The 14,856-nt window shown below is 44.1% G+C and overlaps 1 protein-coding gene across 4 annotated transcripts in view; it reads right to left on the bottom strand.

The window, feature by feature from the left end:
* LOC126266685 (proton-coupled amino acid transporter 1-like) overlaps positions 1–14,856 on the bottom strand; it is a 421,916-nt gene that overhangs the window by 170,271 nt on the left and 236,789 nt on the right. For all 4 annotated transcript variants that reach the window (XM_049971110.1, XM_049971111.1, XM_049971112.1 and 1 more), the window contains one exon: positions 2,279–2,389. In XM_049971110.1, coding sequence (XP_049827067.1) covers positions 2,279–2,389 — 111 coding nt within the window. The remainder of the gene's footprint in view (positions 1–2,278; positions 2,390–14,856) is intronic.

Genomic DNA, 14,856 nt, shown 5'->3' with positions numbered 1-14,856 from the left:
GATGTACTGTGGAGACCTCACGCCCCACGTGTTGAGCAATTCGGCGGTACATCCACCCGGCCTCCCGCATGCCCACTATACGCCCTCGCTCAAAGTCCGTCAACTGCACATACGGTTCACGTCCACGCTGTCGCGGCATGCTACCAGTGTTAAAGACTGCGATGGAGCTCCGTATGCCACGGCAAACTGGCTGACACTGACGGCGGCGGTGCACAAATGCTGCGCAGCCAGCGCCATTCGACGGCCAACACCGCGGTTCCTGGTATGTCCGCTGTGCCGTGCGTGTGATCATTGCTTGTACAGCCCTCTCGCAGTGTCCGGAGCAAGTATGGTGGGTCTGACACACCGGTGTCAATGTGTTCTTTTTTCCATTTCCAGGAGTGTATTTAGTTGAATTTACAGCGCTCAGATTTGTGTGACTTATCGCGTAATCGGAATTTAGCTGATTTCTTTTAGTACTCATGTGAATAACTTCACACGTTTTTTTATTCAGGGTTAATCGCCACTTTTCGCGCCATATAAATATCTTACCTAAACCGTTTTGCAATTCGTTTTGGTCATCTGATGACTTTGCAAAACGGTAAATGACAGCATCATCAGCAAACAATCTAAGATGACTACTCAGATTGTCTCCTGCGTCGTTGATATTGATCAGGAACAATAGAGGGCCTATAACACTTCCTCGGGGAATGCCGGATATTACTTCTGTTTTACTCGATGCCTTTCTGTCTATTACTACGAACTGTGACTTTTCAGACAGAAAATTACGAATCCAGTCGCACAACTGAGGCGATATTCCAAAGGCCCACAGTTTGGTTAGAAGACGCTTGTGAGGAACGGTGTCGAAAGCCTTCTGGAAATCTAAATATATGGGATCAGTTTGACATCCCTTGTCGATTGCACTCATTAGTTCATGAGTATAAAGAGCTAGTTCTGTTTCACAAGAGCGATTTTTCTGAATCTGTGCTGACCATGTGTCAATAAATCGTTTTCTTCGAGGTGCTCCATAATGTTCGAACACAACATATGTTCCAGTTTCCTACTGCAAATCGACTTAGTGATGCGGGGCCGTTTCTCAGCGGATTAGTCCTATTTCCCTTTTTGGGTGTTGGTGTTACCTGAGCAACTTTCCAGTCTTTAGGTACGGATCTTTCTGTGAGCGAGCTGTTGTATGTAATTGCTAAATATGGAGCTATTGTATCAGCACTAAATGAAAGGAACCTGACTGGTATACAATGTAGACCGGAGGCCTTGCCTTTATGTAGTGATTTAAGCTGCTTTGCTACACCGAGGATATCTACTTCTATGTTTCTCATCTTGGTAGTTGTTCTTGACTGAAATTCAGGAATATTTACTTCGTCTTCTTTGGTGAAGGAGTTTGGAAAACGGCGTTTAGTAACTCTGCTTTAGTGACACTATCATCAGTGGCTTCGCAGTTGCTATCGCGCAGTGGAAGTACTGACTGCGTCTTCCCACTGGTGTGCTTTATGTATGACCAGAATCTCTTTTGGTTTTGTGCCAGATTCCGAGACAGTGTTTCGATGTGGAAAGCATCTCGCATTGAAGTATGCACTATATTTCGAACTTCTGCAAAACTTTGCCAATCTTGGGAATTTTGCGTTCTTTTAAATTTGGCACGCTTTTTTCGCTGCTTTTGCAACAGCGATCTGACCCGTTTTGTTTACCATTGGGGATCAGTACTATCACTTAAAAATTTGCGCTCTATATGTGTCTCCAGTAGCATGGAGAGCGGCATCAAACCAGTCTCAGGACTGAAGACCACAACAACAACATATATCTCCAGTGCCGTTGATACTATCTCCATGAAATCATTCCACAACATTACTGCGCTTACATGTTCAGATCAGAAGGAGTGCAGACTTTCTCTTAAAACGGTGTTAAGAGCATTTTTATCGGCTTTTTAAAATATATGTACTTTGCGTTTCTTTTTTATGGTTGTAGGAGTTACAGTATTCAGCCTAGCAGCTACTGCCTTGTGGTCGCTAATCCCTGTATTCGTTACGATGCTCACTATTTGTCCAGGATTATTTGTTGCTAAGAGGTCAAGAATGCTTTCGCAACCATTTACGCTTCGAGTGGGCTCATGAAATAACTGCTAAAAATAATTTTCTAAGAAAGCACTCTAGTAAACTGAACAACGCGTAATCTAATATGTTTCTGTTCAGACGTACAAGTGACTTACATTGCAAGGATAAGAATTGCAGTGAAGCTTGTAGGCATATGTTAGAGAGAAGCAACGGAGCAATTCGTCACTCACCCGACGCCGGCATCCTTGGGAGGCAACTCGTCGTTCTTGATGACGATGTCGAGGGCGTAGTTGTCGATGCCCTGCACGGTGGGGTTGTTCTTGGCCACCATGCTGCGCTTCCTGCAACAGACGGAGCAGTGGGTCATGGCCTCCAGCGTCGAGATCGCGAGTGACGGTCGCGGGGCATTCGCATTCCGCGCGCGACCGCGCCTGGGGTGTTTGTCCAGCGGCTGCCAAGGGCGTCTCGCCGTGTCACCGCGGCACGCATCACAGGCCTGCCTTGGGCCTAGGGGTCGCATTTTATTGGCACAGTTCCGTAGGTAACTCTCAGTAAATACTACGTAGTAATGCATGTGTATACATGGTGAGCCACCTAACGTTACCGCTGGATATATTTCGTAAACCACATCAAATACTGACGAACCGATTCTACAGACCGAACGTGAGGCGAGGGGCTAGTGTAATTGTTTAATACAAACCATACAAAAATGCACGGAAGTATGTTTTTTTAACACAAACCTAAGTTTTTTTAAATGGAACCCCGTTAGTTTTGTTAGCACATCTGAACAGATAAACAAATACGTAATCAGTGCCGTTTGTTGCATTGTAAAATGTTAATTACATCCGGAGATATTGTAACCTTACGTTGACGCTTGAGTACCACTCCTCCGCTGTTCGATCGTGTGTATCGGAGAGCACCGAATTACGCAGGGATCCAAAGGGAACGGCGATGGACCTTAGGTACAGAAGAGACTGGAACAGCACATTACGTCTACATGCTAACACCTTTTTATTGGTCTTTTTCACTGATGCACATGTACATTACCATGAGGGGTGAGATACACGTACACATGTGGTTTCCGTTTTCAATTACGGATTGGAATAGAGTGTGTCCCGACATGTCAGGCCAACAGATGTTCAATGTGGTGCCCATCATTTGCTGCACACAATTGCAATCTCTGGCGTAATGAATGTCGTACAAGCCGCAGTACAGCTGCAACATACATCGCGTTTCTACAGAATGATCTGCCAACGTTGCTCGAAAATGTCCCACTGGAAACGCGTCGACGTATGTTGTATCAGCATGATGGTGCATCTGCACATTCCGCAATTAACACTAGGCTGACCCTTGACAGGATGTTAGACGGTCGTTTCATAGGACGTGGAGGACGCATAAATTGGCCAGCCCGTTCTCCTGATCTTACACCTCTGGACTTCTTTCTGTGGGGCACGTTAAAGGAGAATGTGTACCGTGATGCGCCTACAACCCAAGTGGATATGAAACAACGTATTGTGGCAGTTTGCGGCGACATTACACCAGATGCACTGCGGCGTGTACGACATTCATTACGCCAGAGATTGCAATTGTGTGCAGCAAATGATGGCCACCACATTGAACATCTATTGGCCTGACATGTCGGGACACACTCTATTCCACTCCGTAATTGAAAACGGAAACCACGTGTGTACGTGTACCTCACCCCTCATGGTAATGTACATGTGCGTCAGTGAAAAAGACCAATAAAAAGGTGTTAGCATGTGGACGTAATGTTCTGTTCCAGTCTCTTCTGTACCTAAGGTCCATCACCGTTCCCTTTGGATCCCTACGTAATTCGGTGCTCTCCGATACACACGATCGAACAGCGGAGGAGTGGTACTCAAGCGTCAACTTTAGGTTACAATATCTCCGGATGTAATTAACATTTTACAATGCAACAAACGGCACTGATTACGTATTTGTTTATATGTTCAGATGTGCTAACAAAACTAAGGGGATACCATTTAAAAAACGTAGGTTTGTATTAAAATACATACTTCCGTGCATTTTTTTATGGTTTGTATTAACCAATTACACTAGCCCCTCTCCTCACGTTCGGTCTCTGGAATCGATTCGTCAGTGTTTGATGGTTTGATGTGGTTTATGAAATATATCCAGCGGTAATGTTAGGTGACTCACCCTGTATATATATTTATATATATTGTGTAGTGTAACGTCCTGTTATGTTTGTATTGCTTGCTGGTGACATACACAGCATAAAACTCGAGATCTGGCGATTAATTCGCCTACAAGCAGTAGTCAGATGAAATTATATTACATTCTTTCACTGTATGTACATTCTTGACGTGAAAGTAACCATCCAAAAGAAGGGCCACAATGGACAAACTAATACAGATCGAACGTGGGGACTAAGTCCGACTACTATCCAAGGATTCCAGACCGTTAACCAATCCGACCCATTGCACGGACCTCCTCTCTTCCCATGTTTTACCACTGTCTACAAACACCTTCACCTGGTGTACTTTTCCAATAAACTATTCCCCTTCCCCAATTGCTGCCGCAAATCCATCAAAACGTCCCACCTTCCCTCATCTCCAAACACTCCACATCATTTCCAAGCGTAAGTTTGATCGCATCTGCATGACGGACTATGAAATCGTGCCCCAGCAAGTCATAACCCATCCTACTGCTCCATCCCCAAACGAAGGCCGAATCCATTTTTCTCCCGCTGAATAATTGCAATCCTATCTGCATCCCAATTTCTACATCCCATCCATTAGTTCATTCCCATAAACATATCCTTGTCAGTCTCACGTCCTTACCCGTCCTTTCTATGTAGTGTCATCAGGAGTGCCGCACCATTATCTTCCCCTTAGAACATAACCACCTTGTCCAGTCACGTTAATGTCACCACCTGTCAGACGCATGGATAGCCACCTTTTCCAGCGTGGACGTGCAGGAAGAGAGCTAATTAAGTATCTGGAAGGTACCAACAGTGACGTGGAGCCATACAGGCTCTAATGCCGTGGACAGCTGCGCTAGTCTCTCTGTTGAGGATCCACAGTTCGAACAGCCCGATCGAGGTGATCTCACAGATTTTCGATTGTGTTTAGATGTGTGGAGTTCGGTGGCTAAGGGAGCTTGGGAAAATCATCCTGGTGCTCTCCAAACCACTCACCTACACTGCGAACCGTGTGACACGTTGATTTTCCTACTGGTAAATATCATGCTGAGGAAAAAAGCACAAGCTGCATTGGGGGTGGAGGATAGATACATACTTGTGTTGATCTATCGTGCCTCCCAGGAAGGCATGTAGGGGTGCATTTGATCCCAAGGACAGATACATATTGTGTTGATCCATCGTGCCTTCAAGAATGACGAGATCGTCCAGGGAATGACACAAAAACATTCTCCAGACCACAATGCTCCCTCTTTCGGGCGTGACCCTTCCGAAAATTTTGAAGGGACATATACGCCAACGGCCATTTGCGTCTATAGAAATCACCCGTCAATACTCAGTAGACGTCCAATTGCGATATTGGCATGCAGATTTAGCCTTTGTCGCTGATGAACAACAGTCAGAACGGGTGCTGGAACCAGGCACCTCCTGTGAAGTCCCACATGGAGCAACTTTCGCTGAACGGTTGTTGAGAAGACACTGTGGCAGCCCCTTGATTCATCTGGGTGGTCAGATGCTCAACAGTTGCGCGTCTATTCGCCCGAACGCATACCCAAAACCGTCGTTCACCTCTGTCATGCCGGCCGCTGTGGCCGAACGGTTGGTTCTAGGCGCTTCAGTCCGGAACCGCGCTGCTGCTACGGTCGCAGTTTCAAATCCTGCCTCCGGCATGGTTGTGTGTGATGTCCTTAGGTTAGTTAGGTTTAAGTAGTTCTAAGTCTAGGGACTGATGACCTCAGATGTTAAGTCCCATAGTGCTTAGAGCCGTTAGAACCATCAGAACCTCTGTCATCTGTGGCCCATGGTGTTCCACCATTGCCTCTCCACCGGTTTTGGATAGCACCATTTTTCCATGCGTTACAATGCGAACAGTTTGCAAACTTAGCTGTTTCTTAAATACACGCTTTGCCCGAAAGCCAGTGATTGTACCCTTTTGGACATCAAATAAATTCCTTCATTTCCGCTTCACGACGACTGCACAATTTTCCTCATTCCCCCGACACGATTTATATACCTTCCATTGATAGTGCTGCCACACGCCGTCTGCGAGTGGTCATTAACGGTGAGGTCGAACTTGGGCAGAGGTCACCATAATGTGACTGGACCGTGTAAAACCCCCACTAGTGTCTGGTAATGCAGTTTGTTGAGTATTTCCGGGCCTCGTGATGAAATGCTACGCTCTTCTTTGGATGTTGCCTATCTATTTTATTAATCCAAGTTATTTAGTGTTCGAGACTGGTGAGAGATATTTAATGATCGGTAAAACGAGTGTTTTGTAAGCCGCTCCTTTCGTGGATACATTACATTTCCTTAAGATTGTTCCAATAAATCTTAGCCTCACATCTACTTTTACAAGTCGTCGTCTCAGACCATTCCAATTTTGATCGCTCCGGGCGGTTATTCCAAGGTTTTTTACATTGGTTAGTATTTCCAGTTTTTTTATCACCAGTAGCATAATCGAGCAGTCATGGTTTTCTTCTCCCGTTTGTGCGCAAAACGTTTCATTTGTTTACTTCAAGATTATTGCATTAGTTGTGGGAGGGAATTTTCACAAGAAATGTCATAATCGTATTTTCAGGTTTAGGACCCTTCTTACACATAAATATATCTCGAAAAATTATATTCTGAATAAAATTCAACGAAATTTACGGAATTTATGTTTTTTTAAATTTTTTGTCGTGGTCACGAAGTCGGTAGTACATGTTAGGGATAATGCGTTTTTATTGCTAAAATTGTGCTAAAAGATATTTTGATATCTGGTCCCTACTTTCACATCAGTGCGTCTATAAAAACTGTGTTGTTAATAAAAGTTCAAGTTTGGTGACGTTGTCAACCAGGAGACACGCGATCCGTTGTAAATTTTAAGTTGTATTAGGAATTGAAAACCCATGAGAAAATCGCACATGAAATCTTTATTTGGATGGATGACTAGTTTCGGCTAACGATCTAGCCATCTTCAGAGCATAAAACGTTCTTGATTAGTCGTGATGCCATTACGGCTCCACACGTCGTTAAAACCTTTCTTAAAATGACAACATCCACACATGATATAATTAAAAACAGTTTTTTATCGCTCGTGGCCAGTGCAATTGAAAGATTGTCACAAAACAAAGGCTACTACAATTAAGCAATAACTGACACAATTACTATTTACATCATTTTGAAATAGAGCCAGGAAATGAAAGTAGGGTACAATTGTGGAACACTGCATTGTCGTCCTTGGTAATGTCCTTGTGGAGGTGGTTCTACGTTGCCTTCCTCCGATCTGTTATGTGCGTCAAGTATTTGTGTTGTGTGGAAGACTGTGATGAGTGCTTGGAGGATGTAGCTTTGTATTTGTGATGTTATCGACGAAATGAAGGGGGAGGGTGGAACCCGGTGCTGGCAGGTCGCCTAATGTCTTCGAATAGCACCAAGGGGACCGTCGAACTTCCCCATCTGGCGGAGGGATTACCATCAACAGTGTCACATGACCTCGCTTAATGGGACACTGTGTTGAGGTTTGGAATTAACCAAGACATCGGCGCAGAGTCTGATCAGCAACTGTACACCATCATCTCGATCTCCCCTCCACTTGCCGGCAAATATTGGAGATGAAAATTTCTTTCAGCACCAAGCTTAGGTCTTGCTGCCTAAGAGTCAAGCGCCAATGCACGCCGGTCACAGATATGACGCGGGCGTTTATGGGAGGCTGAGCGAAAATTCAGCTGCCAGCGTCGTGTACTGCGCATTGCGTAGGTATCATAAGAGAGACTAGGAAGACTACAGACACAAATAGGCTATCATATTACCCACGCTCTGTACTGCAGTGGAACAGCATAAAACGTCGATGATATGTTCTGTATGAATTGCCCTCCACCACGCTCTTTTAGTGGCTTAGCTTCTGGAGTATGTTTGTAAGTGCAGAAACTAGATTCCTGCCGACGTTCTCCGCTGTGATCATCCGAGAATTCGTTATGAGAATTATAGATTTAGAGCAAGCATTATTTTATCTATTAACACCCTCTTGTATAACGCCTGTGTAATATACACATATCAAAAAAAGTTTTTCATCACCCCAGTTCCCAGAACTCTTGAAGATACCTGTTGAAAGTGGATATGGTGTCACAAACACAGCCTCTTTGACTGTTCAGAATGTCACTAAATCCGCCCAAAGATGGAAATAACCATGCATGAGCAGCGTCTATTAAACAGAGGGGATCCGACAGCCGATCAGTTCCAGTCATTCTACCAGGATGGAGGTACACAGCTCGTGTTGTCTGTAGTTCAACCATGCCGAGTTCGATACCGCGGTTCGATGGCGTCCGCATTTTTACTTTGTGCCAGGAAGGGCTCTCAGCAAGGAAAGTGTCCAGGCGACTCGGGTGAACCAAAGCGATGTTTTTCGGACATGGAGGAGATACAGAGAGGCAGGAACTGTCGATGACATGGCTCGCTCAGGCCGCCCAAGAGCTACTACTGCAATGGGTGACGGCTACCTAAGGATTGTGGTTCGGATGAACCCTGACAGCAACGCAACCATGCTGAGTAATGCTTTTCGTGCAGCCACAGGACGTCGTGTTACGACTCAAACTGTGCGTAATAGGCTGCATGATACGCAACTTCATTTCCGACGTCCATTGCGAGGTCAATCTTTACAACCACGACGCCATGCAGCGCGGTACAGATGGGCTCAACAACATGCCGAATGGACGGATCAGGATTGGCATTATGTTCTCTTCACCGATGAGTGTCGCATATGCCTTCAACCAGACAATCGTCGGAGACGTGTTTTGAGGCAAGTCGGTCAGGCTGAACGCCTTAGACGCACTGTCCAGCGTGTGTAGCAAGGTGGAGGTTCCCTGCTGTTTTGGGTAGGCATTATGTCGGGCCGACGTTTGCCGCTTGTCGTAATGGAAGACGCCGTAACGGCTGTACCATACGTGAATGCCATCCTCCGACCGATAGTGCAACCATATCTGCAGCATATTGGCAAGGCATTCGTCTTCGTGGACGACAATTCGCGCCCCCATCGTGCATATCTTGTGAATTACTTCCTTCATGATAACGACATCACTCGACTAGAGTGGCCAGCATGTTCTCCAGACATGAACGTATCGAACATGCCTGGGATATACTGAAAAGGGATGTATATGGACGACGTGGCGCATCAACCACTCCGAGGAATCAACTGCGAATCGCCGTTGAGGAGTGGGACAACCTGGACCAACAATGCCTTGATGAACTTGTGGATAGAATGCCACGACGAATGAAGGCATGCATCAGTGGAAGAGGTCGTGGTACTGGGTATCAGAGGTACCAGTGTGTACACCAACCTGGGCCACCACCTCTGAAGGTCTAGCTGTATGGTTGTACAACTAGTAATGTGTGGTTTTCATGAGCAATAAAAAGAGCAGAAATGATTTTTATGTTAACATCTATTCCAAAATTCTTTGAAGGCTCCGGAACTCTGAGAACCGAGGTGGTGCAAAACGTTTTTTTATGTGCGTGTAAGACGAAAGATGTAATCAGATTTGTTCCACAACAGCACACACAATATATAGATCTAAGCCTAGTTACAACAAGAGGAAGAGTGCAATGGTTAAGGTAAGTTCTACATAAAGCACTCAAAACTTGTAAAAGGTAGTAGTAGTGAGTTGAGAACCGAAACACGTACACGTCTAAGCAAACATTTTTTTACGCTAGTAAACATAAAAGGCAAAAATATGGTGTGCTACCTCGGGTGAGGCAGGCTCCCTTTTCTACCGAGCTCTGACACCCAGTGTACTTGGTGTTGCGACTTCTAATTTCTGTCTACAAACTTCCTCGTCGTCTTTAATTTTGTTCTTAAAAGCAAAGATATTTTACTTTTTTTTCCCAAATTTATTGTGGTTTTAATATGTATCTGCCTGTATTGTAGAGGTAGGCACACAGCTCCACACTGTATTTTGCTAGCGGGAATCTACAATTCGTCTCTAATCTTTCCTGTCATCTTTAAACTTCCTTCAGATTAAGAAATTACAAACATTCTTCCGTAACACCCTCCGTTTCCGTTATGATTTAATTTTTATTTAAACTTATTATTACCACTTGGAATTTTATTGCTGAATACAATATTTGCTTACAGTATTGAACAGTGTATGTTATTACATCGAAAATGCGAAATGTACGACCTGTTTTAAAACAGAAGGCAACGAGTCTGTAAACGTTCGGTATGGACCCACTCAGATTCACCAACGATTACCGGCGAGTTTCTGCTTACTTTCAGGATTTTATTAAATTCCTACTGGTACGTTTATCGGCATGTTAGAGTCCACTCTTAATGAATATCGCTCGTTGAGAAATATGTTAGAATAATACCGGCTACTACTATCGAAACGTCTGAAGACAATTTTCGGTTAATGCAATCTCACTTATCTGAAGACTTTTTCACGACAGGTTTCCAGACAACGTCCCACAACGGCATGATCGCTCTATATTCACTATAACGATCGATAGGGTAAGAAAAAAGCAGGAAGAAGATATATTCAGTTACAGGGTTATCTTGACAAAGGTTTCAGGTACTGCGAACTGAATGAATGGTTACTTGATATCTGTGCATCCGAAGGGAGTCATGATCTTTACGCAAAGCCTGAGGAAGTTTCAGGTCTGCTCTGTAGCAAGTTTGTGCAAGGCTCACGTATTGCTGGTACGACAAATATGAAAGATAAACTCTTCACGTGAACGGCTTCTTTCGCCTAACAGGTTAGGCAACAAATGCCTGTAACGAGCTGTCTCGCAACAGAGTTGCAGCCACCTGGTGCTCTTTCAATGCGCTTTCCTTGTGTCATCCCACGATGTCCAGTAATTCAAGAAACTTTTACGGTGATCCGCTCTGAAGTGCTGCAATATTCTCAGACGTCTGCGATCCATCTAGAATAGTAATGACAAAATTCAAAATTCTCGGCTGTGGTGCTGTAATGAACGGATGGTTCTCGAAGGGGATAATACTGCGTTATTGTACTTCAATAAGTACTAGTTTAAGCTGACTTTGGAGTGCACCTTGCTGTTGAGCCAGCACTGATGGTCACCAGGTAACGCACATGTTACAAGGTCTCTTAACTGCCCTTCTGAACCAAACATAGTGATTTTTGGCCACGTCGCTTCTACACAACATGCACTGTAGTCTATGGATTATATGTCCACCACCCACACCATGATGACATGATGACTAGGGACAAGTCTACCATTATAAACTCTTGAGATGTAAATAAAACTTCCACTGTCATCACGTTCCTTGTGATTTACTCTGCCCGCCAACCTCCACCAAAGAATTCCCACACCCCACAGGTAATTTAAACTTAATTTGTTGAATCAACACTTACACAAATACAATAAATACATACATTTTATGTATGTATGTTCCACATCTCCTCCTAAGCTCCTGTATTGATTTCAACCCTACTTTGTACTCATATTACTTTCATTCTGAAAAGAAATATTGTGCCTGTAAGCACCACATTTCATTGTGGTGGAGGTGGGAGTGATAACAGGGTGACATAGAGGATGGACAGAGAGAGTGGGGAAGAGTAGATGTACTGATGAGATGAGATGGGGCTGAGGGTGATAACAGGATTGCATGGGAGATGGAGAGAGAGAGAGAGAGAGAGAGAGAGAGAGAGAGAGAGAGAGAGAGAGAGAGAGGCAGGAGGAGATAGGCAGAGAAGGGGGAGCAGTCTCGCATAATTTCGCTTCATCATTTGTGTGAAGTGTTACTATCGTTTAATTTGCACGAATGTAGAGAGGTCCTCTTAAATGAATTTGCAACGTTTCTCTACAAATCTACAAGCTGAAAATCTGAACTTTGCATGCATGTCAGAAAGAACTTTACTTCGTAATTCGGAATGCCACAGGCTCTGACGTATTTATACGTCGTCACCGGGCAAAGACTTTCAAGTAAAATGTCTCCCCTGTATGTCAATATACATAACGGGTGTTCGAGTACAGGATGTTGGCACATGGGTGACGGCACATGGAAGTTTGAGTCCGACTGCGAGTCGTGCACGGATAGCCGAATGGAAAGCCGACCGCTCGGGATATGCGAGAAATCCGGGGTCGAGTCCCGTTCAGGCACAAATTTTCACTGCCGTCATTCTATTGTGCAGCTGCTGGTAGTCCACATTCGTAACTGCGAATACACTTCACGTATTTCATGACGGCTGTAGTCATCGCAGTGCCTGTTCCTTCGGATATGCTTGCGTGTAGGAAGAAACTTAACATTGCAGTTCGGAATAACACAGGTACTGCAATATCGTATCTTTCATCTTTATTTCCTGCCACTGTGGAAGGAGGCAAGTTTGATGATACGATTTTGTTGGATGTTTTCCAATCTCTGTCTTGCTCCATAATTTTTACGCTCGACAGCTCCCTCTAGTACCATTTGTGAGGCGTGATTTTTTAAGTACCGTTTTGAAATTAAAGAAAAAGACGTGCCAATATATCTCAATAATTTTCTTTTTACATGAAAGACTGTACCTTAATCTACGCACTGACGCCGTTACAGTCTGATTCTTCCTTGTTTACGTTGTGTACTGAGTGTTTAAGATGCTTCCGATGAACGTGAGTCCCACCGACTGTGAAGTACGGGCTGCTATAAGATTTCTGAGTGCTAAAGTCCTAAAAGCGATCGATATTCATCGTGAGATCTGTGCAGTTTACGGAGGAAACATTTTGAGTGATGGTATGGTAAGAAAGTGGAGAGAGGATTTAAAGATGGCCGCACAAATGTGCATGATGAACAACGGAGTGGACGTCCTTCGGTCGTTAATGAAAGCTTGTTGCAGGAAGTGGACAATAAGGTGAGAGAAAACATATGCTTTACGATTTCCTCCTTGCTAGATAACTTTCCTAATGTTTCTCGTAGTGTTTTGTATGGCATTGTGACCGAGCAGTTGAATTACCGAAAATTGTGAGCATGTTGGGTACCAAAAAACGTTGACGAATGTGCACAAAACCAAACGTTTAGACATTGCAGTGACTTTCCTTGAGTGGTACCACAACGACGGTGATCATTTCTTAAGCCAAATGGTTACGGGCGATGAAACATGGGTGGCCAACGTCACACCAGAATCAAGGCAACAGTCCATGGAAGCTGAGCAAGGGCATTGTTTTGCTGCAAGTCAATGCCCGTGCGCATGTGGCGAACCAGACCAAAGATCTCATCACATCTTTTCTACGGAAAACTCTATATTGCCCTCCGTACAGCCCCGATCTTGCGCCCAGTGACTACCATCTGTTCCTGCACTTGAAGAAACACCTGGGCGGTCAGCGTCTTCAGGACGATGACGAAGTCAAAACAGTGGTGATGCAGTGGTTAGCAAGTCAAGCGGCGGACTTCGATGAGGAGGATACTCAAAAACTGGTACAACGTTATGACAAGTGCCTCAATATTGACGGAAATTATGTAGGAAAGTAGATTAAGGTACAGGCTTTCATGTAAAAATAAAATTATTGAGATATCTTAGCACATCTTTTTTTAATTTCAAAACGGTGCTTACTTTTAAAAAAAACACGCCTCGTATGTTATTCCGTGATGTCTTAACCGATTTCCCACCAACTTATCTCTTCTTTCTGTCAGTGCTTTCCATATATTCCTTTCCTCGCCGATTCTCTGGAGAACCTCCCCATTACTTACCTTATCAGTCTACCTAATTTTGAAGAATTTTGCAGCACCACATCTCAACGCTTCAATTCTGTTCTGTTCTGGTTTTCCCGCAGTCATTGCTTCACTACCATAGAACGCTGTGTTCCAAATGTACATTTTCAGAAATATATTCGTCAAACTAATGCCCATTTCTGATGCTAGTAGACTTCTATTGGTCAGGAATGCCCTTTCTGCCGCTTTTTATGACCTCTCTGCTCCGTCCGTCATGGGTTACTTTGCTGCCTAAGAAGCAGAATTCCTTAACTTCTACTTCGTGATCAACAATCCTGATAAGTTTCTCGCTGAATAAGTGATTCGCTGGCACCTCCCCAAATGATTTTAGAAATTCTGATGGAATGTTATCTATCCCCATAGCCTTATTCGATTTTGAGTCTTCCAAACCTCTTCTAAATACTGATTCTAATACTGGATCCCCAATCCCTTCTGTATCGACTCCTGTTTCTTCTTCTATTACGTCGTCAGACAAGTCTTCACCCTCATAGAGGCCTTCAATATTCTTTCCACCTATCCGCTCTCTCCTCTGAATTCAACAGTGGAATTTCTATTGTACTATTGAGATCATAATTCAGCAGTGACGAATAGTAGGCAGAAGTTCAAGATTCTAGACAGGAAGAAACAAGGGCAAAGAGGTGAGATACGGAAGTACTAAAGAGTGTAGAGATACGCTTGAAGTTCTCTGAGGCTGTAGATAGTGCGATAAGAAATAGCTCAGGAGGCAGTTCGATTGAAGAGGAATGGTCGTCTCCAAAAAGAGCACTCAGAAAAATGGGAAAGAAAAATGTAGGCACAAAGAAGGCGACTGTGAATAAACCAAGGGTAGCAGAAGAAATAATATAGTTGATCGACGATCGAAGGAAGTACAAAGATGTTCCTGGAAATAAGGGAATACAGAAATACAATTGCTTATGAATGAAATAAATAGGAAGAGCACGGAAGCGAAGGCGAAG

Source organism: Schistocerca gregaria, chromosome 4, assembly GCF_023897955.1.
Source record: "Schistocerca gregaria isolate iqSchGreg1 chromosome 4, iqSchGreg1.2, whole genome shotgun sequence".
Classification (NCBI taxonomy): Eukaryota; Metazoa; Arthropoda; class Insecta; order Orthoptera; family Acrididae; genus Schistocerca; species Schistocerca gregaria.
The sequence above is the reverse complement of the archived record's forward strand: the minus strand, read 5'-3'. Positions and strand labels throughout refer to the sequence as shown.